At 40.7% G+C, this 26,212-nt stretch overlaps 1 protein-coding gene across 4 annotated transcripts in view; it reads left to right on the top strand.

The window, feature by feature from the left end:
* Window positions 1–26,212, top strand: part of RORA (RAR related orphan receptor A) — a 722,772-nt gene that overhangs the window by 672,054 nt on the left and 24,506 nt on the right. For all 4 annotated transcript variants that reach the window (XM_086710838.1, XM_086710839.1, XM_086710841.1 and 1 more), the window contains 2 exons: window positions 4,484–4,569; window positions 23,323–23,464. In XM_086710838.1, the coding sequence (XP_086566964.1) occupies window positions 4,484–4,569; window positions 23,323–23,464 (228 nt within the window). The remainder of the gene's footprint in view (window positions 1–4,483; window positions 4,570–23,322; window positions 23,465–26,212) is intronic.

Below are 26,212 nucleotides of genomic sequence, written 5' to 3'. Positions count from 1 at the left end.
CAGAAAGATATCTTGACATCGGTTCTCAGTAGTTATGTAAGTTTAACCAAATCATTTGTGTTGTGTCCTTTGCATCCTTGGTGAGTGGTGGCATACCAGTCATAGTATGTTCCTGATGTTTGTTATTGGAGAAGGCTAGCTTGGCTGTGAACTATGGTGGGAAATGGGGAAAAAAAAAAAACAACTAAACTTTTGAGTTAAACAAAAAAGACAAAATGTGTCCAAATCCCAGCCTTCCATCTCCCTAGCTCTCTGACTTTGGGCAAGTTATTTAGGGTCTCTGAGCTTCAGTTTTCTCATCTGAAAAATGCAGATGATGGTGATGCAGATGGTGATGGTGATGGTGATGGTGATGATACCACCTTCCTCATAGGGTTATTGGAGAAATGGATACAATGCCTAACACATTATAAGCCAAATACATGTTTCATATTATTATTGTTAGTTATAAATCCATTAGATTATCATGACATCACCTTTTCCCCCATTGAATGGGTACAGCTCTTGTACAATTGTATTTTTTAATTCTTTGAGAGAATGGGTATTTTTCTCTGGACTAAGATATCTCCCCAAAAAGGTACTGAGGAATAAGTGAAGTGTTAAGAATGCCATTGTCCATGTTCTTGTCCCTTTTATAATGAAAAGTAAAAAGCCAGCCTTTTCTCAAAGTACAATGTGAAATGACAGCCCAGCCCAAGGACCACTTGGCTAATTAGCACACTTGCATTCCAGGATTTCCTGACTCCCCGCTGCCACTTGTTGTCAGCTCCTTGAAACCGCAGAAATTTGCCTCTGCAGGTGTGGAGAGCGTGCTTGAATTACTTAGGGTGCGTGAGAGAGCAAATTATTTAGGCAATAGAGCAGAAAATGTGGGCAAATTAGAATTTTTCATAGCAAGATTGTGCATTGTTAAGCCAATTCATGATTATATGTGTACGTCTTGCTTCAGATATTCTGCTACACAATGAACGTCTTTGCTGCGATGAATATGTATGTGGACTAATTTAATCAATATACTTGTGACAGTAGTGGTGTCTGACAGAACTCATCCTTTGAAAGGCTGGCTGAGTTAATGTGTGCAGTATATATATGGGCCAAGACTCATAATTTGTCTTAAAAGAAGATTATTTTGAAAAGACACAACACTGCCTGTTAGAAAATGAAAAAGCCTGAGGGATAGAAAGCAAAGGGCAAAAGGGATTTTTGTCCTTTTCCCTCTTACTGGTCTGGAAACTCAAATTTAAAGAACTAAACTGCTTTCCTTTTGAAAAAATATTGCAAGGCATTTTTTTCCTTCATTGATACATTTGAATTCTGTGAATTGACTAAAAGGTGGAGGGAAGTGGCTTTTATGCATTGTTGGATTAAATGGAAGGTTGAGTAAGTGCCCCGCTCCAATCTGCAAATGTTTGCTTTCTGGAAATAATCAACACATGTGATCAGATCACATTCAGACAGTTTGCTTTTTTGGAGCAGGTGGATTTTAATCATTTCCTAAAGAGCACTTGCAACTGAAATTGTCTTCTGAGATAAGAGAGCCCCCCGGGGGGTAAGCTAGTAGAATAGTTTAATCTGGCCAATCAGAACACCTGAATTTTGCTTTGGAGACTGCTCCCATCACCTTACTATGAGATTCCTAGTGAGGCTTTTCCAATTCTGATTCTTTGGCCAACATTGTCCCCTAGAACTAAGCACAAACACAGCGGGAGTCAAAGGTCTGGGTAAATGACCCCTGCTTGAAAATACAGGTCAATATACAGTGAGTCCATTCAGACTAAGCATCTTGGCGTCCATAAATCTTGTGAAATATGTCTCGGGCTTGAGTGTCCTCCAGATCTGAAGACCTGGGAGCTGAAGCAAGGCTGAACCCCAAGAATTTGGGAGCCTGACTCAGACCAGCAGAGCTATGCAGTAGTTGGTACCAAACTCTGGGTTTGTGCTACAACCACCCTCCACCAACCACCCATTCCCCAGCCCGAGCCAAGCCATGAGTCATTCTGAGGGTGGAAGTTCTGGGCCCGGATCCCAGGGCTCCCCCCATCATGAGCAGACCCCTCTGTGCCTTGCACATATCACTTGCAGGATGACAGGAGCCACTGGCAGGTGTTTGGGTCTTACCTATTAAGGTGATGTTTACATCATCATTTCACTTCTCATGGATAATCCACTGTGACCCCAGGCAAAATGAACAGCAATACGTTATTCTCCATTCGATCTAGATACAGCTTTACTCAGCATTCCCAATATTGGAGGGCCTTCATATCTTTTAAAGAACTAAATAGGTGTGCTTGATCTCACTATTGTTAAGCTGGAAGGAAGGTAACTCTTGAAAGGTCCAAATTCAGCACTAACATTGCTTTAATTGCCTCAGGTAGTTTTGACACAGACTTAAACTATAGGGCCTAATGAGGTTCATCTGTGTCTAATTTCTGTGATTATGGCTTGAGGTAAGACGTAGGAAAAGCTCAGTGTCCGTCTTTTTATTTCACATATAAATTTTGTTTAATAGATGGTCCAGATACTTCGTGTTGCCTAATTATTCTATTCCTTAGGGGTTGGGGGAGGGGGGGCGGAGGCTGGTTCTCATTATAGACTACTTAATTCATATGGGAAAATCCAGGCCATCACTCTCAGCTGACATCACCTTCCAGAATGTCTCTACTACCACTTGGCTTTTGTGTCTCAAAAAGGTTGGACATAACTCTATCTAGATCTACAGACACTATGTGACACAAAACTTGGCCTTGACTATATTAAAAATACTGGAGGAGCCATAAATGTGAAGCATTATTAGAGTTCACATTTCATAAAGAATTTCCTTGAAGAAATCAAACAAGACATCAAGATGTGGTGGAAGATTTAGAAATGATCATTTTTGTTAAATGCAACCTTATAACACATTAAGCTGTGTAACTCAGAATAGACAATATACGAAAACACCATTATGTACATATTAGAAAACCCCATTACAGAAAATGTACTGGATGTAAGATATCAAACAATCTTTAATTCTGGACAATGAAGCCCAGTATGTCAACACTAAAAGTGATCGACATGAAAAGGCCTCTCCTTCTAGAATAGCTTGCATTCCCCAAAAGTCACTGCAGTCCTGTAGTAGTCCCCTTGAAAGGAAGTTAGCAGGTACACATGGTTTATAATGAGGTTAAATCCAGTAATTTAATGTATGCTGTTTCTGAGTATCAAATGCAAACATTGCATCAAATCCGCAGTAAGAGGTTGTGGAAATTATTCCAGGATATGGGATTACATTAGAACTAAGAGCGGGCTATATGTATAAGTGTGTTACTTACATCGTGCAACATAGCCCTTAGGTTAAGTCATTGCTTTGTGTAAGGCGTGGAACCAGTTCGGGGCTATATGAAAATGAAGCCCACTTATGCTCTTGCAATTGTGTTTGTGTGTGTGAGTTAGTAATCTATGATACTATGATATCCATAGTGAAGCCCATGAGAAATAAAATTTAGCAAAATGGAACATTCCGGGTAAACTGGTGAACGTTGCCATCCTGTATCTCCAGCTCAGTGTTGATCTTTATTTCACATACAAATTATATTTAATGGGTGAGCCAAGAACTTTGTTTTGCCTAATTACTCTATTCCTTAGGTTATTTTTTTAAGTCCTTAATTTTGTTCTTTCCAACCAACTGTGCTAAAGATCTATTGTGTTTGCTCAGAAATGTGCTTTGTCATCTTTGAGAACTTTGGTGTCATGTATATTAGTCTTTGGGTGGTGTTCCAGTATGAGGCATCTTCAAGTAATCAGTTGGATAGAAACACACACACGCTGTACCAGGCAGTCAATTTCCAACTTGAAGAACTCAGAAGCTACATATACGATTGGTCAGGATTCACCATTATTAAATTCAGCTAGGATATTAACTTAATGGTTAAAAGGTTTTGATCATACACAAATGGACTGATTTTTAACACATGGCAGCTACATTAATTAAAAAAGATGATTAAGGCATTCTTATCTTGCCATCATGTGTAACTTATTAATATTTTGAGTTGAATCATTTTCCTAAGCAGTCTTGACTTTTTGGAGTATATTTTTTCCCTACCAGTGGAGCTACAGTGCTCAGCCAAGACAGATTTATGACCTTTTAAAAATAATGGTGGAAAATGAGATCGGAGGAAACATTTTAGTATCTGCTTTGCTCTGAGGCCTAAACTGCGAGCTCTCCAGTTCTTGAAGGCTTTGAAATGCTGATTCCAGTCTTCTTGTGGGTTCTTAAACACCTTCTCAAATGACCCATTTTAATAACCCGAAAGCTATTATATAACGAGCAGCCATAATTTAGTCCAGGGCTCTAGGGGGACCCTCACAGTTCAGCAATGAATAGTTAATGCAGTATAATGTTTAGCAGGTTATTAGTTTTCACTATACAAATGCTGATCAGGGAACGCTTTTATAAGGTGTTTAAAAGAAAATGTAATTAACTGGTTGCGTGCTTCTGTTGCAGCTCAAATTGAAATTATTCCTTGCAAGATCTGTGGAGACAAATCATCAGGAATCCATTATGGTGTCATTACATGTGAAGGCTGCAAGGTAAGCCTTTTTAATTGTTGTTGTTGTTTCTATTAATGCTGGAATGTATCTTTGCGATGTTACTTCTGCTATGTCTAAAAATTCAACTCCCTGGCATTTTGAGTGATGAGAAATGACAGGACGGAATAAATATTTTGGTGTTAAATTATAATTAAGGAAGTCGTATATATTTTTATGCCTTCCATCAAACTAACAGGAAGCTAGAGGAAAGTATTTGAGCATTGCTTGTCACTTCCAATCCTGGAATTGATTGAACTGATGAACAATCCCTTTTGGGTTTTTTTTTGTTTTTTAAAGAAATGACTCTGGATTTCTGTAGTGTCCCTGTTATAAACTTTATAAGAAAATATTTCCAATGGTTTAATCAGAATGTAATCAGAATCTTATTGTTGGCACACATATGTTGATATATCTAGCCAAATTACAGCAAAGCCACTGGATAGAACTCGGTTCTGGTCCTAATGCCACCACTGTCCCTCTTGCTTGGGCTTGTTTTAATCTTTTAGTGACTCAGTTTCTTCATCTATAAAGTGGGCATAACACCTGTTCTTCCTACCTTTTAGAACTATTCCAAGGATAGCGTGAAAACCTGTAAATAAAAGTCCTTGCAAACTGAAAAGTGCTATTTAAATCGAAATATTTTCATTCTTATTGCTGTTGTTACTACTTAATTATCGCTGGTGCTGATCGAGGGCAATACGTTCAGCACAGGCATAATGTGGGAATGGGAATAGAGATGTTTATCCTCATCATTCAAGACCTCCAAACCCAGATTGCCTCTGTTATTCAAATTTCAATTTATTAAGATTTAAATCCTCCGGCTTATATTGGAAGGGCCTTGAGACAGCTTACAGGATAAAACAGTGCAAAATAAACAGGCAAGAAGCTATTTAAACATGCAGGAGGCCTCTGAGACAGTTGACTGCCACTGAACCAGGCCTGATTAGCCCTAAGGCGTTTTGAGGCTAAGGCAAAAAAATAAAATAAAATAAAATCCACAAATTTGGTTAGCTTTCCTTCAGTGAAATTAGAAAATATAATGTCATAAAATACAAAATCACCTTCTGATAATAAATAACTACTGGGAGATTTCAGGGAAATTTGCCTCGTAATTTCTTTAAGTCTTTGTTTTACTCTTAATCATGGTAACATGTGTTGCTTTGTACGCACACAGATCCGCTGTATTGATCCCATCTTGGTGCCTCTTGAGCTTTCTGCACACCGCCAAGCACGCTTTTTTTTTTTTTTTTTTTTTTAATCATCTGCCTTTTAGGAATAAGGGGTTTGCTACTTAAAGGGGATTTTGAATTGTTCATCGTTACATCAGTCCTCAAGGCCTCAGGTTCTAGATTACTAAGAAAAAAAATTATGTCCTTTTACTTCTTCAATTTGCCCTCCCTCAAAATTAATCAATTAAGTAAATAAAAGTAGACACAATGAAATCAACTGCGTGACCTATGCCATCCCAGGATGTAAGGGAGGGTGGTCTGCCTGCAACGACTGACATCCCATTGATTTTCGAAGTTAATTCAGCTGACGTGGCTGGGCAGCCGTCACACTTCACCCCCACCTACTCTGTGCTCACACCTCGTCCTGCTGGAAGATGACCCAGCCTTTCTCGGTGAAGGGAATATAGATGGCGATGCCCCCTACCAGAAACTCCAAGCAAACATGATATTGTGCGCTGCACAGCGCCTGGGTATTTCCTGAAGTGGACAGGGTCCTGGGCGCATTACCCACGTGTCCCTTCATTCTGCCTGAGAAGCTGACTACTCTCTCTGAGTCTCTTAGTAATGCCACGTGTCATTTTCTGTGCCAGCCAGAGTGAATACCTAAGAGTGGCATCTGAGTCAGGGCCAGGGTAGAGGTGGGGGCCCCCTCGTATGAATACCCAACAATTCAGAAGATTAATTAACAACAGGCTGTTCAGTAAAATCAGAATTGTCTGAGAACCACTGGGTTTACATAGGCATAAACAATGTGTGTTTTCTTTTTACTCCCAATGTTTATTTATGACAAAAATAACAGCGATAAGAAAACAAAAGGCACAAGGTGCCTAGGTGGCTCAGTCAGCTAAGCGTCCAACCTCAGCTCAGGTCATGATTTCTCGGTTCGTGAGTTCAAGCTCCACATCAGGCTCCACAGTGACAGCTTGGGATTCTCTCTCTCTCTCCCTCTCTCTCTGGACCTCCCCTACTTGCACACATGTGTGCTCTCTTTTTCTCTCACTCTGTCTCTCAAAATAAATAAACTAAAAAAAAAAAAAAAGAAAGCAAAAGGCAGCTATTATTTCATAGTTATCACTTTTCTAGATTCCCTTCCGGATCTCATATCGCCTCAATGCCAAAGTGAGGGGTTTTTTGGTTTTTTTGTTTGTTTGTTTCTTGGTTATCTGTGGTTCTATTCTCCTGTCCTGTTGACTTTATACACTGGAAATCACAAAGACAAACAATTAAAACTTAGTTTTATTAACAGATTGGGCCTATGCCCAGCCTGGGACCAATGCAGTGGTGTGTGTTGATATTTGATGCGCATGGTATTTGCTCTGCAATTATAATTTCTCTCTGCTATAATTAATATTTTTATCTCTAGTTGTGGTGAAGTCTAGAGACTTCTGCTTTTGCCGTTGATGTTAATGATTTATCATGCTCTAACCAGGTGAGGGTGGTTACAGCATCATAAATTGTAAATAGTTTATCTCTGTGATAGGATCATTAGCCATAAGGATAATTTCTAATTATATATATAAATAGATATCTAATGAAAGGAAGGAAAGGGACTCAGTCATTTTTGGAGCTAATCACTTTGTGAATGTATTTTAAATTGCATTTTAAAGTCAACCACCTGAAACCATTAGAAACCAGAGAACCTATTTAATTGCTGAAATGATCATTTATTTTACCACATATTTACTCAGGTAAGCATTGCACATCAACAGCAAAACTGATAGAAGTTTCATAGCTGTTTCTCTGCTTCTTGGGTGTTCCCAGCTCACCCTCTCCGTGTCCCCTTTGCTACCTGTGGAGAGACAGTATTGCGTCACTTATGATCTGACTCTGGAACAAGACTGCCTGGGTTTGAATCTAATTCTTCTGTTTACTGACTTGAGCACCGACCCAACCTCTCTGTGCCTCTTTCCCGTCTGTAATATCAAGATAGTGATTGTAGTTATTTCCTGGGGTTATCACATGCATTTAGGTAAAGCGCTGAGAAAAATGCCAGGCGTATAACAATCACTCAGTAAGTGTTGGCTGTTGTTATAATCATTCCTAGCCAAATTCCACATGCTTGAGTCATGCTACTGTAGTCAGCTATCATTTCTAGGACATGTAGGGGTCAAGTCTTAATTTTGTGACCATTTGCTATTTGTTATGCAGACCTTGCTAATAAAAACAAAATAATGAGAACCACCCCCACCTTGGGGCCAGGCACCATATAAGAGCTGTAAGGGGTCCAAAGACACAGAAGACCTGATCCTTCCCTCAAGCAGTTTATGATCTAGTTGTAGAGATGAGGTCTGCATAGGAAAAGCTAAATAGCAATGCAAGAACTAAATCCTAGATTTAGTAAGCCAGAAAAAAAATTTTAAAGGGGGAGGAAGTTCAGGAAGAGATCCACCCATTTAAGGTCAGTTGAATTTTGACAAAGATGCCAATTTAATTCAATGAAAGAAAGATGGGTCATTTCAAACAATGTTGCTGAAACAACCAGACATTAATATGAAAAAGCAAAAAATTAACTTCACGTTTATACCTTTCCCTGAAAGCAAAAATTAACTTAAAGAATGTACTAACTGGGGCACCTGGATGGCTCAGTGGGTTAAGCATCTGACTTCAGCTCAGGTCATGATCTTACTGTTTGTGAGTTCAAGCCCTGCATCTGTGCTGTCAGTGCAGAGCCCGCTTCAGGCCCTCTGTCCCCCTCTTTACCCCTCCCCCACTCACTCACATGTGCCCACATACACATGTGCTCACTCTCTCGCTGTCTCTCTCAAAAATAAAATAAAACATTAAAAAAAAGGGTCAGAGGAGCGCCTGGGTAGCTCAGTTGGTTAAGCATCTGACTGGATTTCGGCTCAGGTCATGATCTCATGGTTCATGAGATCAAGCCCCATGTTGGGGCTTGGGATTCTGTCTCTCTCCCTCTCTCTGCATCTCTCACCCCACCCCCTGCCCCACTCACTCTCTCTCTGTCTCAAAATAAATAAACATTTTTTAAAAGAAGAGGAAGAAAAAAAAGAATATCCTAAGAAAACGACATAATGCTGTATTATTCTAGAAGGAATCATGTTTTTGTAACAGTAGACATACAAATATTTCCTCAGACCACACACTGAAGTCCTTACCTTATTTTTAAAAATAATAAATTGGACTTCATCAAAATTGAAAATTTGTGCCCTTCAAAAGCTATCATCAGTAAAACGAAAAGGCAAGCCATGTACTGGAAGAAATAGAAGGAAAAAAAGCCAAATCTGAAAATAAATAAAAGGACAAAAATAATAATAAAAAGGAACAATAACAAGAACCATCTCTTCACAAAACCCGGACAAGGAGCCAATAAACACATGGAAACAGTCTCAAGATCTCTAATCGTTAGGGAAATGTAAATAAAACCGCAGGGAAATACCATGACATATTCACCTGAGAGACTAAAATTAAAATAGAACAAAACAGCAGCAAGGCGAAGAAGAACAAAAACTCTGCCAATGATAAACCTGATGAAGATACAGAGAAACCGGTGAATTTTCCAGTCTCCTGTCATCTGGGGGCGGGGCTGTGAAGTGGCACAGCCCCTCTGAAGAAAGGTGGCATCTCATAAGCATCAACCTAACATATGACCTCACACCCGATCCTTGGTGTTTCCCGGAAAGAAACACAAGCACCTGTCATAGAAAGACTTTCCTGTGAGTATTTGTAGCCCCTTTATTCACAATGTCCACAAAACTTTGGAAAGAACCCAAATGCCCGTCAAGTGAAAAAGAAGTAAAAGTGGGTGGTGGATGGATAAAGAAGATCCATCGAATGGAATGCTGTTTGGCGATAAGAGAGAATGTACCCTGTATGCACAAAGCAACATTCTGGTAAATGAGAGAAGCCAGAAACAGAAGAATACATACCGTATAATTGCACTCAGAAATCATTCTAGAAGAAGTACCAATCTTAAATCTATAATGGCAGAAAGCAGATATGGTTACCTAGAGCCAAGGTGAGGAATGACCGCTAAGGGAAGGACACTTTTGTGGTTTGTGGCAATGTTCTAAGGTGGCGGTAGTTACACAGGTGTGCCCATTGTCAGAATTCATCAAAGTGGACTCTTCACTTAGTGGTGCGTTTTTGTATTTAATGTATGCCTCAGTGAAGTTCATTTAAAATATATATAAAAATGGGGCTCCTAGCAGTGTCCGATTCTTGATCTCGGCTCAGGTCATGATCTTGCAATTCATGGATTCGAGCCCTGCATCGGGCTCTGTGCTGACGGTGCGGAGCCTTCTTTGGATTCTCTGTCTGCCAATCCCTCTCCTTTCTCTCAAAAAGAAATAAACATTTAAAAATAAAATAAGGGGCACCTGGGTGGCTCAGTTGGTTAAGTGTCTGACTCTTAATTTAGCCTCAGGTTATGATCTCACTGTTTATGTGATCAAGGACCATGTTGGTCTCGGCACTGACAGCACTAAGCCTGCTTGGGATTCTTTCTTTCTGCCTTCCCGTGTGCGCGCTCTCTCTCTCTCTCTCTCTCTCAAAATAAATAAATAAACTTAAAAGTTTTTTAAAAATATATGCACATAAAAAGAACAAAATCCTGGAGTAATGTCACAGTCTATGATGTGGCACAAACAGCACATACCCACTAGGCAGCAAGAACCCACAGACGGGAAAGTCTTGGTTGTATTTTGCGGACAACATATAATCCGGTTTAAGTGGGGCAAAGGGTAGCTTTCTGTGGACCCTGGATAATAAGGACAAATAGGTACGCCATTCCCAAATTTATAAAGAGTCCATTATGCCAAGGTTTTTATTACGAAGGTACTTTACTTGTTCTCTTGAAATAATGAGGTAACAGTATACCAGCCTTGGTCATGCCTTGAATGTTGCATCTCAGAAAAACATCGATAATAGGTCTGCAGGGGTGTGGGTCTGTCACTAAAGATACTTTTGAAGGCTTGGAACAGAATTGAGTCTTAGCACTGGATAAGTTAGGAGGTGGGTGTGGGGGTAAACTGAGGCAGGCCTTCCTGGGAGGAGGGGCCAGGCCATGGAATGGGCAGGCAGAAGAAAAGGCCAGAAATAAAACAAGAGGCTGCAGATATTAGGGTTGAGGTTCAGTCTTCAAAGTGAATAAAACTGCTGAAGTGTTTATAGAAAAATGACACTGGTTGAGGTTTCCTTTGAGAAATGGCCCTATTTGTCATTCCACTTCCCTTCCCAGCTTCATTGTTAGATACAGTGGCTGCTCAGATGATGATGAAGAAAAATTTATCTCATGATAAAAAACACAGGTTTTTTTAAAAATCTATATTCTTTAGATTTTGTTGGATATACAGTTTCAACTTTAACTTTTTAAATAATAATGTACAGTCAAGTGTTGGAGTTGGCAAATTGATTTCTGATTACATTTAAGACCTTTGCTCTTGATAGGGTAACAACAGACTAGCGTTTGTTTGTCACATACTTATTCGTCAATTAATACATGTAAGATGATGTCTTATGCAAAGTTTGCTTTTCCACCCAGAGAATTTGGAGGAGTATCTTTGCATTAACAGTATGCTATCTGAGGGGCACCTGGGTGGCTTTGTTGGTTAAGCTTCAGTCTCTTGATTCTGGCTCAGGTCATGATCTTATGGTTGTAGGATCGAGCCCCACGTTGGGCTCTGCTGAGCATGGAATCCGCTTAAGATTCTCTCCCCCTTCTTCTGCCCCTCCCCTCCTTGCACATACACATGCTCTCTCATATGCACTCTCTCAAAACAAATGATTAAAAAAAAAACAATATGCTATCTGAGGTTAACAATAAAAAGCCTTTCAAAGATAGCCAGAGTGCAAAATTGGTACTTTTCTTTTTTTCTTTTTTTTCCTGAAAGAGTTAAAGCAATTTCTGGAGCTTTTTATGTTTTAGGCTAAAAAGAAATGTCCATAAATATTCCATTTAGGCTCCAACTGTTTCTTAGAGGATTTTAATATTTTTATTTCAGTTGTGAAATGTTACTAGCTTTGGAGCAATTTTATCCACTTTTCAACAGTGATATATTCCTGCCCAACACTTTTATTTTTTCTTAAGTTTATTTATTTTGAGAGAGAGAGAATGTGTGTGCATGTGTGCAGGGGAGGGGGAGAGAGAGAGTGAGAGAGAGAGAGAATCCCAAGCAGACTCCATGCTGTCAGCACAGAGCCCAATGCAAGGCTCAAACCCAAGAACCATGAGATCGTGACCTGACCCGAAATCAAGCATCAAATGCCCAGCCGACTGAGCCACTCAGGCATCCCTAACCCTTATTTTAGTGTTTTAGAACACCTGGACCCAATATTAGAGCTAGCCATTTAAAACAAAAATTAGACTTGGCTGTTTCTGCAACCTGTGACATCAGGGTTTCGGTTCTGTTATATACAGGTGATAAGAAAAAAAATGTATGTAGCTCACTCTTCCAGTCCTGTGGTGAAATACACTGGTAATAGAGTGTGTTAAATTCCAATGTGCATCCAGATGATTTGGATTTTTTTTTTTTTATTGTTGTATTTTTTGTTTCTTTGTTTTGGTCTTAATCATGTCTCAGTAACTACTGCCCTTCCTCGGCTCACAGGCAGTGCTGGGCTTATGGCCTTGTCCTCAGTAGGGGCTCTAACGTAGTGTCCGACTCTGGGCAGGGCCCCTCATGCTTGCCTGGGGAATCCCTGCTGTTCAATGTGTTCATTTGGATTGGGTCTGAGTGTCACAGATCACAGTATGCCAAAGCAGACGTCTACGCTTACCAAACATGACACGTGAGGTCAGCTTTAATCAGAGATCATTTGCACATACAATTCTACAGGGAGGCCAGTCATTATTGAAGGAGAAAGTTGTTCAGGAGATCTGTGATTCCATGATTTATTGCTACCAGATGTATGCGTGTGGAGCTGTACCAGCTAACTTTTGCGAATGAGGTTGCCTATTCTTTTCTGAAGAACAAATTCTCTTCTTCATTTGCTTCCTTGGGGAATATTATTCCTGCCCCCACCCCACCCCCTGCAACTTAATTCTATCATTTCCCTCTGCCTCTTCCTGTCTCGGATTTTAATCTATTCATGCCCTCTCCTCCCCCCTCAGTAAGATTACGTTGGCAATTATTTTCTCTTTCTTTCTTTCTTTCTTTCTTTCTTTCTTTCTTTCTTTCTTTCTTTACTTTAAATACTTAACTCTCTCCCCATGTTTATCCAAAGACGTTTCTTCTTCCTCGCTCCCATATTTCTGAATATTCTCAACAGAAACTTCCCAAGAGAAATAAAATTGTAACAGTTCATCTTTTACATAAGGGATTCTCTGCTGTGACAGGGACACACACACTCTCTTCAAGAGCTCCCCCCCCAATTTCAATTTTTTAGTTGTATCGGAAAATACAATAATTTAGGCAGGCATAGGAGCATTCACAATAAATCATAGAGTTATGAATAAATCTTGGTTGTCAAAAGCAAATGTGTAGCCGTTCCAAAGCGTCTGCCATTAGAATTCAGCAAGGCAGCTGTCAGCTGTTTTCTTGTAATTAAACAGCCAATGAACAGCTAATTAAGACATATGTGTATACAGAAGTGGAAGTGGGTATGTTAATGAACTGTAGGAATCAATTCATTAAGTGAAAATTGTCAAAAGACCAAACATCGGATCAGCATTTCAGCCTATGCCTTACTGAGAAGGAGCCCCAAACAGGAGGGGAGCCCCCTCAGAGCAAGATCCTCTGAGCACCTTTCCAACCACACCCATCGGCCTCCGTCCAGCCAACCCTCACCTTTGGGCAAAACTATTAATAACCCCCATAGGCAATGCCATGTTTATTAAGTAGATCCAGCAAATGAAAATGTTTTCCTACCCATATGTAAACCTGGTATTCAGTACCCTGCGAAATGTCACCTCCCTCTTCTGTGTCTAAACCATTATACGGAGCTTTGAGTACAGAACTGAAAAGTGGGCCTTTTGTGTTTATTTGTTTGGTTTTGTTGTTTATCTGCTTTTGTTTGATCTGCCCGATGTGTTTGCCTCAATGCTTTTCTGGTACTGTATTAAGAAGTCTACGGCATTTAGAATAAGATGCACCCAGGATTCAGCCCTTCCCCTTACCTGCTGTGCAACTTTGGACACATGGCTTAGCCTCTGTGCACTCTAATTTTCTTATTGTAAAACAGATACAGCAATACCCACTTTGCAAGGTTGATGTGAATTGCAGACCCATAATGTTTGCAAAGTGTCCTACATAGTGCCTGGTATTGAATAGGTGTTCAGCATATGATTGTCACCACAGGTTTTAATCAGTACCATCTTTTTTTCCCTCTGGTCATTCATTCAACAAGTATTTGTTGACTTGAAGTACTGGGTTAATTACTGGAAAGAAACAAAGCAGTCAGTGAGGGAGACCTGGCTCTGAGCGTATACATGGGAGGGGCCCCTCAACCAGTCTTGGAAGGGGCATAGTCAGAGAAAGTGATTATCTCAGTGAATTCTTAAGAGAAGGGGAGAGGGGCACCTGGGTCGCTCGGTCGGTTGAGCGTCCAACTTCGGCTCGGGTCGTGATCTCGCGGTTTGTGAGTTTGAGCCCCGCATCAGGCTCTGTGCTGACAGCTCAGAGCCTGGAGCCTGCTTCGGATTCTGCGTCTCCTCTCTCTCTGCCCCTCCCCTGCTCATGCTCTCTCTCTGTCTCAAAAATAAGTAAAACATTAAAAAATAGTAACAATTAAAAAAAAGAGAAGGGGCGAGCTTCTAGGAAATGGGGGGGAAATTGGGGGGTTGTGGGGGTGGCTGTCCTATGAAGAACTGTGAACACAGCAGTTTAGGCTTGGCCAGAGTATGACTTTGAGAAGAGGAGTGAATGCAGGAGAGAGTTGCCTGGATAGGTGGTTGTGGCCTGGTCAGTAGTAGAGAGCTATTCAAGGGCTAATAAGCAGAGAAGTGGCCTGATCAGGTTTATGTTTTAGAAGAGATCTCCAGTGACCGTATGAAAATGGATTGGAGAGAGTGTGAATGGAAGCAGGAAGTCCATTTGGGAGGCTGTATAATAACCAGTTCAGGAGATTACAGATATGGAGCATTGAGAAAATTGCAGTAAAGATGGAGAGAAGTAGATGGATTTGAGAAATATGAAAGTGGCAAGAAACAGCCTAATACGGTGACTGCTTGGGTGGGGGAGGGGAGGAGGCAGAGATGCAATGAAGCTTATCGTTCTGCCTTAAGTAACTGGGATGAAGTTGGTCCCTTGGCTGAGCAAGCAAACACCGAAGGAGACAAAGGTAGGAAACAGGCGGTGGGTTGGGATATGTTCTCTTCTGGAATGAAGAAGAAACCATTCAGCTGAAGTTTCTAGAGAGTGTGTGTGTGTTACAGGGTTGGGGGTGATAGGGCTATAGAAGGCCAAGCCACAGCTTTGGCGAAAGGCCCATCCTGAGTAGGGAAGATTCATTCAGATAGTGTGATGGGAATCTGGGGAAGGACTGGGCTCAGTCCAGTCACTTGCTGGTCAGTTTTTAACAGCTGACTCATTGGAAAACAGTGTCTGTCTGTATATACCAAACTTCAGTGTATGTTTCATGGATATGTGACACAATTTACAAGTAGTAAAATCTACAATATTCTTCATTATAAACGTATAGACAAATGGTTGTCACTAAATGCCCCCAGTGATCTTTGCTGAATTCCTCCATCTGTAGGTACAGTTGCAGTTGATGACAGACTGTAGTGCCAACATGAATGTTGATACTTTCATTTACATTAGTGAATAAGAGGAAAATGAAATAAGGAAAATGTGTTTTGGAACTTCACTCATTCATCAGTGATGACATGAGCAACCTCTTTCCAGAATCAGATAATAGTTTTTAAATACTAGAATACTTCCTCACATTTGTTGTGCTATTCACAATGTGGTGGGTATAGACATTGCGTACTTTTCTTAATTTTTTATTTTTTTAAATGTTTATTTTTGAGAGAGAGAGAGAGAGAGAGAAGGAAACAGAGTGTGAGTGGGGAAGGGGCAGAGAGAGGGAGAGACACAGAATCTGAAGCAGGCTCCAGGCTCTGAGCTGTCAGCACAGAGCCTGACATAGGGCTCGAACTCATAGACCAGTGGATCATGACCTGAGCGGAAGTCGGATGCTTAACTGACTGAGCCACCCAGGTGCCCCAGAGACATTACATATTTTAACTTTAACCCACATTATTGTTTTCTTGATCACTTTTTTTTATTTTTATTTTTTTTTTACATTTATTTATTTTTGAGAGACAGAGAGAGACAGAACATGAGCAGGGGAGGGGCAGAGAGAGAGGGCGACACAGAATCCAAAGCAAGCTCAAGGCTCTGAGCTGTCAGCACAGAGCCCGATGCAGGGCTCGAATCCACGAATCGTGAGATCATGACCTGGGCCGAAGTCGGACCCTTAACCAACTGAGCCACCCAGGCACCCCTTCTTGATCACTTTTTAAATCTAGACAATAGGCAGAACAATAAATCAAGCCCTGATTTGTAGCTTTTGCCAGTTTCCATGGTATAAATACTCCCAGCTCATGGTCAATTTGAGGACTCCCAACCTGACATCCCATTGAAGACAGAGCAGGGAAGATTCACTCACAGTAGCACACCATTTGTAGCAGCCACACCATCTGGATATAATTGATGTAAATAACCTCAAGAGCATGGATAATAGCAAAATAATAATAAAATAATGAGTTAATTTTTAATAATGGCTATGTTTAACAATTGGTTCACAGAATTCCTGAAATTTTAACACTCTGCTCTTGCAACCTGCTGTGAGGCTTCTCCCATACATCATGGCCTCAGTCCCAGTCCTGGGGAACTCCAAACTAGTAGGACTGGTGAACAATTTCGTAGCGTAAAGTCAAAAGTTAGGCAAGAGAATTTCCCAGAGGATGGAAGCAGAAATGGAGGAAGACAGAGGAAGGGAGCCCCAGCAGGATACTCTACACTGAATACTCACCATAAAATAGAGGTGTTTTGGGGCGCCTGGGTGGCGCAGTCGGTTAAGCGTCCGACTTCAGCCAGGTCACGATCTCGCGGTCCGTGGGTTCGAGCCCCGCGTCGGGCTCTGGGCTGATGGCTCAGAGCCTGGAGCCTGTTTCCGATTCTGTGTCTCCCTCTCTCTCTGCCCCTCCCCCGTTCATGCTCTGTCTCTCTCTGTCGCAAAAATAAATAAAGGTTGAAAAAAAATTTTTTTTAAAACAAGGAAAGGCACTTTGAAAGACTAGGTAAAATCAGGAAGGAGACACTGGAGAGTTGTCTTTGAGGCTGTTGAAACTGATACAAACAGTTGGTGTGTATGAGGAAATCAAGACTGTGTGGCATCACTTTTGTTAGCCCGACACTTGAGGGAGAGATACTTAAGTGAGACGGTACCACGCTTAAAATTAGGACAGTGGTGTTTGAGTCTTAGTAGTAATACTTAATCAGGCATGGGACAACCTTAAACCAGTCATTAACCATTCTGAGCTTCATTTTTGTTATCTACAAAATAAGAAAACTAGAGTAGATCTTAACAAGGGAAAGGCAGTGGAGTCTTCAGGAGCCTTTGTTAAAATATTTATCATGTAAAAGTGATATCTTTTGGGGTTTTTTACCTGCAAAAATGGCACTTTCATATTGTTCAAACTATATATGTGTTCAGGACTATATCCCCAAAGGTTCTGGTTCAATAAATTTCAGGTGTACTTTTTAAACGCTTCATGGGTGATTCAGATGCACCATCTGTTTGAGAACTACTGAACCTGATAATCTCACAGCTTCCTTCCAGTTCTAAAGACCTGTTTGTATTACTCTCATTTACTATTTGCAGTAACCGCACGTTGGTATGCTGCCACTAGGTGGTGATCGTGTGCCACAGTCACAACAAGTTCTGCTACCCTGAAGTTCTCTCTGGTCAAGTCCACCATGTTCACAATGGCACATCTCCATGTATTTTGACATCCATAAAAATTGTCTTCTTTTAAAAAAACCAAAGAAGTAATTCATGAGCTCATCTTTTGGCAATACAACTCCAAAATTATGAACTTAATATCTTTTCTAGCTAACGCATAGCTTCAGCACTTTCTCTCTTCTTTATACATACCTCTTCAGTTCCACCCAAAGCTCCATGCGCTGGCTTGTGCTATTTACACTCTCTGTGTGGCCTCACACCCCCCAACTCCTAGAACTTGTGTCAGAGGTCACTCATTTCTCACTCGGACCCTCTACAGGATTACTCCCCAGTCAGTAAAATCCTTTTACATTTATGAACGTATTTCTACCTCTACCTTTCTTCCTCGTCCTTCTTGCTCTTCCAGTCCTCCTCCTCTGAGAAACCCCAAGGAATGCTGAAATGAAGGGAGAGCGAGAGAGAGAGAGAGAATGAATGAATGAGTGAATGAAAGAAAGAAAAGAAAAAAAGAAAAGAGAAGAAAAGAAAAGAAAAGAAAAGGGAGGGGAGAAGAAGAAAGAAAGAAGGAAGGAAGGAAGGAAGCAAGACCAAGTCCTAATTCTCTCTGAAATGCAGAGTTCAGTGTTTATCTGAGTCATACAGGCTTGCCCTCTGTCTCTCTTCATGGCTCTCACCTTATAACCCTACTTGACCCATCCCATCTGGTATGTGATAGCTCTCCTCGTGGGCATGACTCTGTTGTCTTAGTCCAAAAGGAACATTTCTTCTCTGGCTCTTACCCACTCCTAGAACTTTCAGCAGACACTTGCTCAACTGACCCAATGAAGAATAAATGGTGAGAAGAGCATGGTATGTCTGTTTGCTCGCCTGCTTTTCCCAATCCCTTCAAAGCTGACACATCTAAGGAAGTGTAGTTGTTTTCCAAGCTGATAGCTTGGAAGCCAGACATTAGTTCCAGCCTCAGTGCCATTGCTCAAAGCACATGTGGAATGCTTCATGGATTTTCCTTGCGATTTATGGCATAATTACTCAGACATCTTTAATGGTACATGTCTTTAATGATTCAGTGTCCTTGAAGTAAGTTTGCTGTTATTTGTTGTTTTGTTTTCCAAGTAAGCCGAAGTAATGTAGACCTAAATAAGGTGAATAAAAGGAGACGTGATCCTCTGGTCAGAAATGAGGGGAAATTGTGAGATCATGGGACTGGTTTTCTCATCTGACTCTAACCCACATCAGGAGGTGACTGTGGAAGAGAAATCTGTAAAATGCCTGGGCAGTGCCCTTTTGTCTGCTAAAGGGGCTAACCTGAAGGAAAACAGCAGTTTCAGAGTAGATCAGTCTTGCTGCTTTATTCATATCTGTTTCTTTGCCTAAGTTAATGGTTGCCCTCTATGAGAACAAGCAAGTGGGAATCCTTTTGACATGCAAGGGAAGCAGAAAAATAAAAAAGAATGAAAGTGTGAGTTCTGGAATTAAGCCACATGCATTCATCCCCTGCCTTTACCCCATGCTAAAGGTGGAGCTCTGAGCAAGTCATTGTACCTAAAACCAAGGAATTGATGATGCCTTCCTCATACTGCCCTTGTTATAATTAAATGATGTCATCCACGTAAAGCACAGGGTGCCTAGCACATAATCACTGTTTCAGCAATACCTTCGATTTGTTTTAATCAGGTAGGTAAGACACACAGATGCAAAAATGTCATGAAGGATGAAGATTTTATACTCACAGGTCCCTAGGAAAAAGAGGTGCAGCATGGCATGCAGGGGGGACCACAGTGGGAAGGACCAGGATCAGTCAGGGGTAGAGGGAGCAAGGGGAAAATGTGGGCAAGAGCCTTGTTGTGATTTTCCCTAGAAAGGAATGGGCAGGGCAGGATAAGCAGGTTTAAGATTGGCTAGTTTTCATAATTTTAGCCAGCTCTGGCTGCCCTAGTTGTCTGGTACCTGGTCCTGGGGTAATTTGGTCAGGGCACTAGTGGCCCAGAGTGTGAGAGCATTATAGAGGAGGTGTTTGGGTATACGGGCTCGGGATTGGTTGGTTTGCCTATGAAGAGTGTGTTCCCAGGCAAGTTGTTTGAGATGTCTAAGAATTAGCTAGCCCTGGGAAATGTAATCTCTCCTTGGGTCACAAGGCCCCAAGATGTCAAAGCATAAAAAGTATGGAATAAAAACATATGGTTAATACAAGTACTCATTAAAGTTTTTCAGTCATCATCATCATCATCATCACCATCACCATCCTCTCTCAGTGTTCTCTGGTAGCAGAGCAAATTGATGGCTTCTATGCAAGCATTCTGGAACTTACTAGTGATGGTTGATACTAATTTGAATTTAGTAAGTGCAAACTAAAAAGTGGCATCCTTTTTTGTTAATGACCCGAACATTATTCGAGAGCTGTATCTAGTTCTGAATTTCATATTTTTGAAGAAAGTGGAGAAACCTGAGAGGATTCTGAGAAGAAATACTTCAGGTGGAAGAGAAAGGTGACAGATGCTGTGATTTGGTTTACAGACATGGCATTGGGAAGTAGGGTGGCCATCCACAAGTACTGGTTCCATTCACATAAAAAGGAGATCACTCAGACATTTCTCCGTATTCGATGATCATGGAACAAAATGGAGCAGGTTAACTGTGAAGCAACAAAATTCAGCTTCGACTGCAGGAAAAGCAAGTGATTCCTGATCCTAGGCACCTGTGGTGACAGCGAACGTGGGTTGGTCTGAGCGGTAGTAGTCTCAAGAAAGAAATAGACACCTTTCAGCTTTGACAGAGATTATGCATCTCAGACAAATTGAATACCTAGCCAGGTGACCTCTCGGTATCTCTTTCTAAGGCTTATCTGCCTCTGTTACCATTTATATTTTCCTGAATTCTCTCCATTAAGTCCCAAAGAAAGCTTTACTTCTTCTCACTTCCTTTTCACAGAACACACACACACACACACACACACACACACACACAAAACCAATGAAAAAGCCCACAGCTTTTTTTGAGAAAAGAGAGATTGCTTCACAGAAGAGGCCAGACTCAAAATAAGGGAGATTTAAAGCATATCAGACAGACAGTCTGAGACCCGGGATCCCCAGCCTTGCCCATGTTTAGGTTAGTGAGTGGTTTGGCAGAGAGCCAAGAGCAGGTGACAGGTCATTGCCCTTCCCCCTCCCATCCCAGGTTGACTTCCAAAACGAAGAAGTGGGAACTAAGGTCATATCCATCATACCTATTGACTTAATCCATAGTCACCCACCTGTCACAAAAGAAAGCAGATGTACTAGATTGCACTTCCCAAGTAGTTCATATACATTTCCACCTACATATTGTAGAAAATTCAGAAAGTGCAGATAAACAGAAAGATGTTTATTTTTATCATCTTTTTGAGTCAGTATTTGTATTTCTGAAATTCCATTTTTAATGGTTTCTGAATGTATGGATATCCAGTTATTTTCCAGTTCACTAATGTAAGATATTTAGCATCTTTCTAAATTATTTTGATATAACAGATACTGTGTATGATAAACATCCTTGTAGATAAGTCTTTGTACCATTCTTAATATTCCTTTAAAATATATTCGCTAAAAGATAATTACTGGGGTGCCTGGGTGGCTCAGTCGGTTAAGCGGCCGACTTCGGCTCAGGTCATGATCTCGCGGTCTGTGAGTTCGAGCCCCGCATCGGGCTCTGTGCTGACAGCTCAGAGCCTGGAGCTTGTTTCAGATTCTGTGTCTCCCTCTCTCTGATCCTCCCCTGTTCATGCTCTGTCTCTCCCTGTCTCAAAAATAAATAAAACATTAAAAAAATTTTTTAAATATATTCACTAAAAGATAATTACTAATTTAATAAATAGACATGTTTTTAAGGATTTTGATACAACTGCCAAATTGACCTCCAGAAAAACCTTTTGATGGGATAGTACCTTTGTCAGTTTGTCCACTACTCTGTCAGTTTTTCCGGATTTTACCTCTCCCCTCTCCACTTGTGTCCCCTTTATTGAGGTCATGTATCTTTAACATTAAGGATTTGAGGATAATAATGCTCTTTTGTACCCTTCATGGCTCTACATCATAGAAATGACTCTGGTTACCTTCCTTTTCTTCACTACCTCCCTAGCTTGTGAAACCACTAAGAGATAAGTCAACAAGAAAAAGACAACCAACGGCCCCATATGTTTAGAAATCAAGAAATATGCTTCTAAATATTATATTAAAGAAGAAATCTATTGGAAAATTAGAGCATGTTTTCAAGTGAATGGTAATGAAAATGCTACATAGCAAAACTTGTGGGTTACTTCTAAAACATAACAAAGGGGCGCCTGGGTGGCTCAGTCGGTTAAGCGTCCGACTTCAGCTTAGGTCACGATCTCACGGTCCGTGAGTTCGAGCCCCGCGTCAGGCTCTGGGCTGATGGCTCAGAGCCTGGAGCCTGCTTCCGGTTCTGTGTCTCCCTCTCTCTCTGCCCCTCCCCCATTCATGCTCTGTCTCTCTCTGTCTCAAAAATAAATAAACGTTAAAAAAATTTTAAAAATTAAAAAATAAATAAATAAAACATAACAAAAAGGAAAATGTGCAGCTTTAGGAAAATGATAAACACTGAAAATTAATGACATAGTGAGGATCCAGCTCAAAAAATTAGCAAAAATGAGTGAATGAATGAATGAAATCCTTGAGATCAGTACTTCCTTTGGCATCTTTTTTTTTTTATATAACATTTTTTTTTTAACGTTTTATTTATTTTTGAGACAGAGAGAGACAGAGCATGAACGGGGGAGGGGCAGAGAGAGAGGGAGACACAGAACCGGAAGCAGGCTCCAGGGTCTGAGCCATCAGTCCAGAGCCTGACGCGGGGCTCGAACTCCAACTCCCAGACCGCGAGATCGTGACCTGAGCTGAAGTTGGACGCTTAACCGACTGAGCCACCCAGGCGCCCCTCTTTGGCATCTTTGAATACCCTCTCATTTCCGAAAATGGTGCTTAACAAATAAGTGGAACTTGATGAACATCAGATTGGATTTGCTAAATTAAGGCCATAACCCTGAACACGTGGTATTTCCAAACTGTCAGAGGTTGAGGAGTATTCCCATTCTGATTGATCTACCAAGGTCATCCATCCAAATGTCATTTAAGTTCTTGGGGCAGTAGCTTCTGTCTTAGGAAATGCAAGATGCCTGGTGTGGTGGAGTTAAGTGGGCTAGTAGAGATTACCCGCGGTAGCAGGATTACAGCCACCATGAGTTACACTGAGGCAGCATTTTCCTTATCTCTGGACATCCCAGAGAAGTGTTTTGTGTTTATTCCACTAAAAATATTTTGGAGATAAAGGTTAAAGATAAGTGACTTTGTACCGATCCATCAAGAACATGGTTTGTTTGTCAGAAGCTGACAACAGGGTCTAATCCTATGCCTTTCAAATAGGCAACCATCTGTTGGAGTTAAAGAAAGTTTCGCATGTGTAAGGGACGGAGGATTAAGCTCTGGGGATCACTTTTACCCAAGCAAAAGAAGTGACTTTAATTTCATTAATGGTCTCCTGGATCATTCTGCTACAACTTTAATTCTCCATTAAACATTAATGCTGCTCAGCACTTAGTATACTGCCTTTAGTATCATACGGCTCAAACTGACACTAACCTGTTTTATATTTTATAACTGAATCACAGGGCTTTTTCAGGAGAAGTCAGCAAAGCAATGCCACCTACTCCTGTCCTCGTCAGAAGAACTGTTTGATTGATCGAACCAGTAGAAACCGCTGCCAACACTGTCGATTGCAGAAATGCCTTGCCGTAGGGATGTCTCGAGATGGTGAGCCCTCATAATTTGAGTTGTAGAATGCATGGGCTTGTGAGAGTGCCTTCTGAGACCTGGACCCAGATCTGCCAAAAGATGTCCCCTCTGTCCCTCCCCCTCCCCTACACCACCCACCTTCTCCGGTGGCTTTTTGGGTTCCACAACAGTTACTACCCCCTCTGTAATCCATTGGAGTCAGCTGGGGGTGGGAGTGGCATGGAAGAGAAGCAGGTGTGGTCAGAACACCTTCAGATTTTTTACATTTAAGACATTACAGGTTGATGAATTGATTGAGGGTAAATGTCATCTGAGGACCTAAATAAATATACCTCTTATAGGCACTTTCCCCAGTAAGAAATATAAGCCAGAGCTAATCATCACGTGCTTGACACTAGTAAGCTTATTGGCAGTTGGAATGAATTAGCTTTTATGTTAACTGGGTGTTTTGAATCACATACCAACGTCATATATTTGAGTTTAAAATTTTTTTTATTACTTTTTTTTAATTCCAGTGTAGTTAACATCCAGTGCTAGGTTAGTTTCAGGTGTACAATATAGTGATTCAACATTTCCATACAACACCTCGTGTTCATCATGACAAGTGCACTCCTGAATACTCATTGTCTATTTAACCTGTCCGTCTTCCCTCCTACCCTCCAATAGGCTTTAAGAGTACCTCCAGTTAAAGTTATTATTTCTTTTTTCAACCAGAACATTTTTTACTAAGAGCATACTTTAGGATACATGGTTCTAAGAAATAAATGTAAAACATTCCATCCATGAAAAATAGAATACACATTTTCTTTACATTTTTTCAAGAATCCCCTGGATAAGTCACATAAAAAGAGACATAAAAAATATTATAAATTTAAGAAGACTGAAATTATACCAAGTATATTTTCCAACCACAATGGTACAAAACTAAAGATCAATAATAAAACAAAGCCGGAGAATCTACTATGTAAATATTCAGTATTTAATATATAAATATTAAACACCACACTACTGCACAAGCAGTGGGCCAAATAAGAAATCAAACAGCAAATCAAAATATATCTCAAAACAAAAGAAAAAGTCATATATTTGTACCTAGAGAATGTGTGAAAATAGTACAAAGCATGGCTCAATGACAATTTTTTTTTCCTTAAAAGAAAATATGTTAAAAAATAGAGGCCATCATTCAATTGTAAAACATTTCAAGATCTTTCTGTAAAACTGTCTTATGTACATGGAGTAATCAACCCCAGATTTCAAGACAGTTATTCTTAAACGGGGAAACTGGGCACAAAGTATAATGGATACTTTTATGAATATACAGGCTGGCTGGCTCTCTTAAGAGATCCCTTGAAGGAAACATCTCTTTCAGTGGAATTTCAGCGTGTGGAAAATATTTCAGAACGCTGGGCAGGCATTCTGAAAGCCTGTCTTTCCCCCTAATTAGATGTTCTTGGGGCCCATAGGCCTGTCCAGGCACAAGTTGTGATGTCCTTCAGTAGTGGTGCACAGGATGGCACCTGTGTAGCAACAAAAATGTGTGGGAACAGAAAATAGAAAGTTTGGGGCATGAAAAGATGCAAGTCACAGAATTTATATTCTCAGAAATTCCTGTGATTGGCAGCTCTGCAGATCTCATCTTCCGATGGCACTAAACCGACAAAGTTAGGCATTTCTCTTGTGAACTTGTAGGCTAAGATCACAAGTTGTGTGCGTACCTATGGTTATCCGTCCCACTGGGTATTCTAATATGTTGGGGCTTATACAATGACAGGCCTGAAACCTAGAGCTCAGAACAGCTTGATCGCTGCCTAACCAGCCCCACCCAAGTTTGTTACCTGAGTCGTGGAAACTGGAAATTGACCGGGATCCCACTCCCTTGTTTCCTATGTGAAAAGGAACAACATGTCTTCCTTGGCAGAAAATGAATCTCCCAGCTGGTCTGGGTGGTGGCCCTGGATCCCAATTTCACTTCCATCTATTTTCTCTCCTGCCCCGAAACTCCAAGTATTATAATGATAGCCAAATGGGTGCATTCATCCACCTGATCGGGTATTAATGTAACCATAATCAATTAGTAGATCTTAGTCCCTCCAGCAGAGGATTTATCTGCATACACAGAATCAGACTGACAATGCATAAAGAAGATGTGGTTTATATATACAATGGAATACTACTTGGCAATGAGAAAGAATAAAATCCTGCCATGTGGAGCAACGTGGATGGAACTGGAGGGTATGATACTAAGTGAAATAAGTTAGTCATAGAAAAGACAAATATCATATGTTTCCACTCATATGTGGAATTTGAGAAACTTAACAGAAGACCATGGGGGAATGGAAAGGGAAAAAGACAGTTTCAAACAGAGAGGGAGGCAAACCATTAGAGACTCTTAAATATAGAGAACAAACTGAGGGTCAGTGGGGGGAAAGATGAGAGGGGAGTGGAAAATGGATGATGCGCCTTGAGGAGGGCACGTGTTGGGAAGAGTACTAGGTGTTGTGTGTAAGCAGTGAATCATGGGAATCTACTGCCAAAACCAAGAGCACAGTGTATACACTGTATGTTAGCCAAGTTGACAATAAATTATATTAAAAAAAAAAAAAAAGAATCAGGCTAACAAATAAATGGGTTACTGGGAGAGTTCAGACCAGGAAATCGTAGGGTTCCTTTTATCAATTATCTGGTGTTTTAAGAGAGATCATTTTGGATTCTGAATGAACTGGATAGTTACTACACGCATTGTTCTACTTTAAATATGGGGACACA

Source organism: Puma concolor, chromosome B3, assembly GCF_028749965.1.
Source record: "Puma concolor isolate L17-30 chromosome B3, mPumCon1.1.hap2, whole genome shotgun sequence".
Classification (NCBI taxonomy): domain Eukaryota; kingdom Metazoa; phylum Chordata; class Mammalia; order Carnivora; family Felidae; genus Puma; species Puma concolor.
Note: the sequence above shows the minus strand (reverse complement) of the source record. Positions and strands in the feature narration are given on the sequence as shown.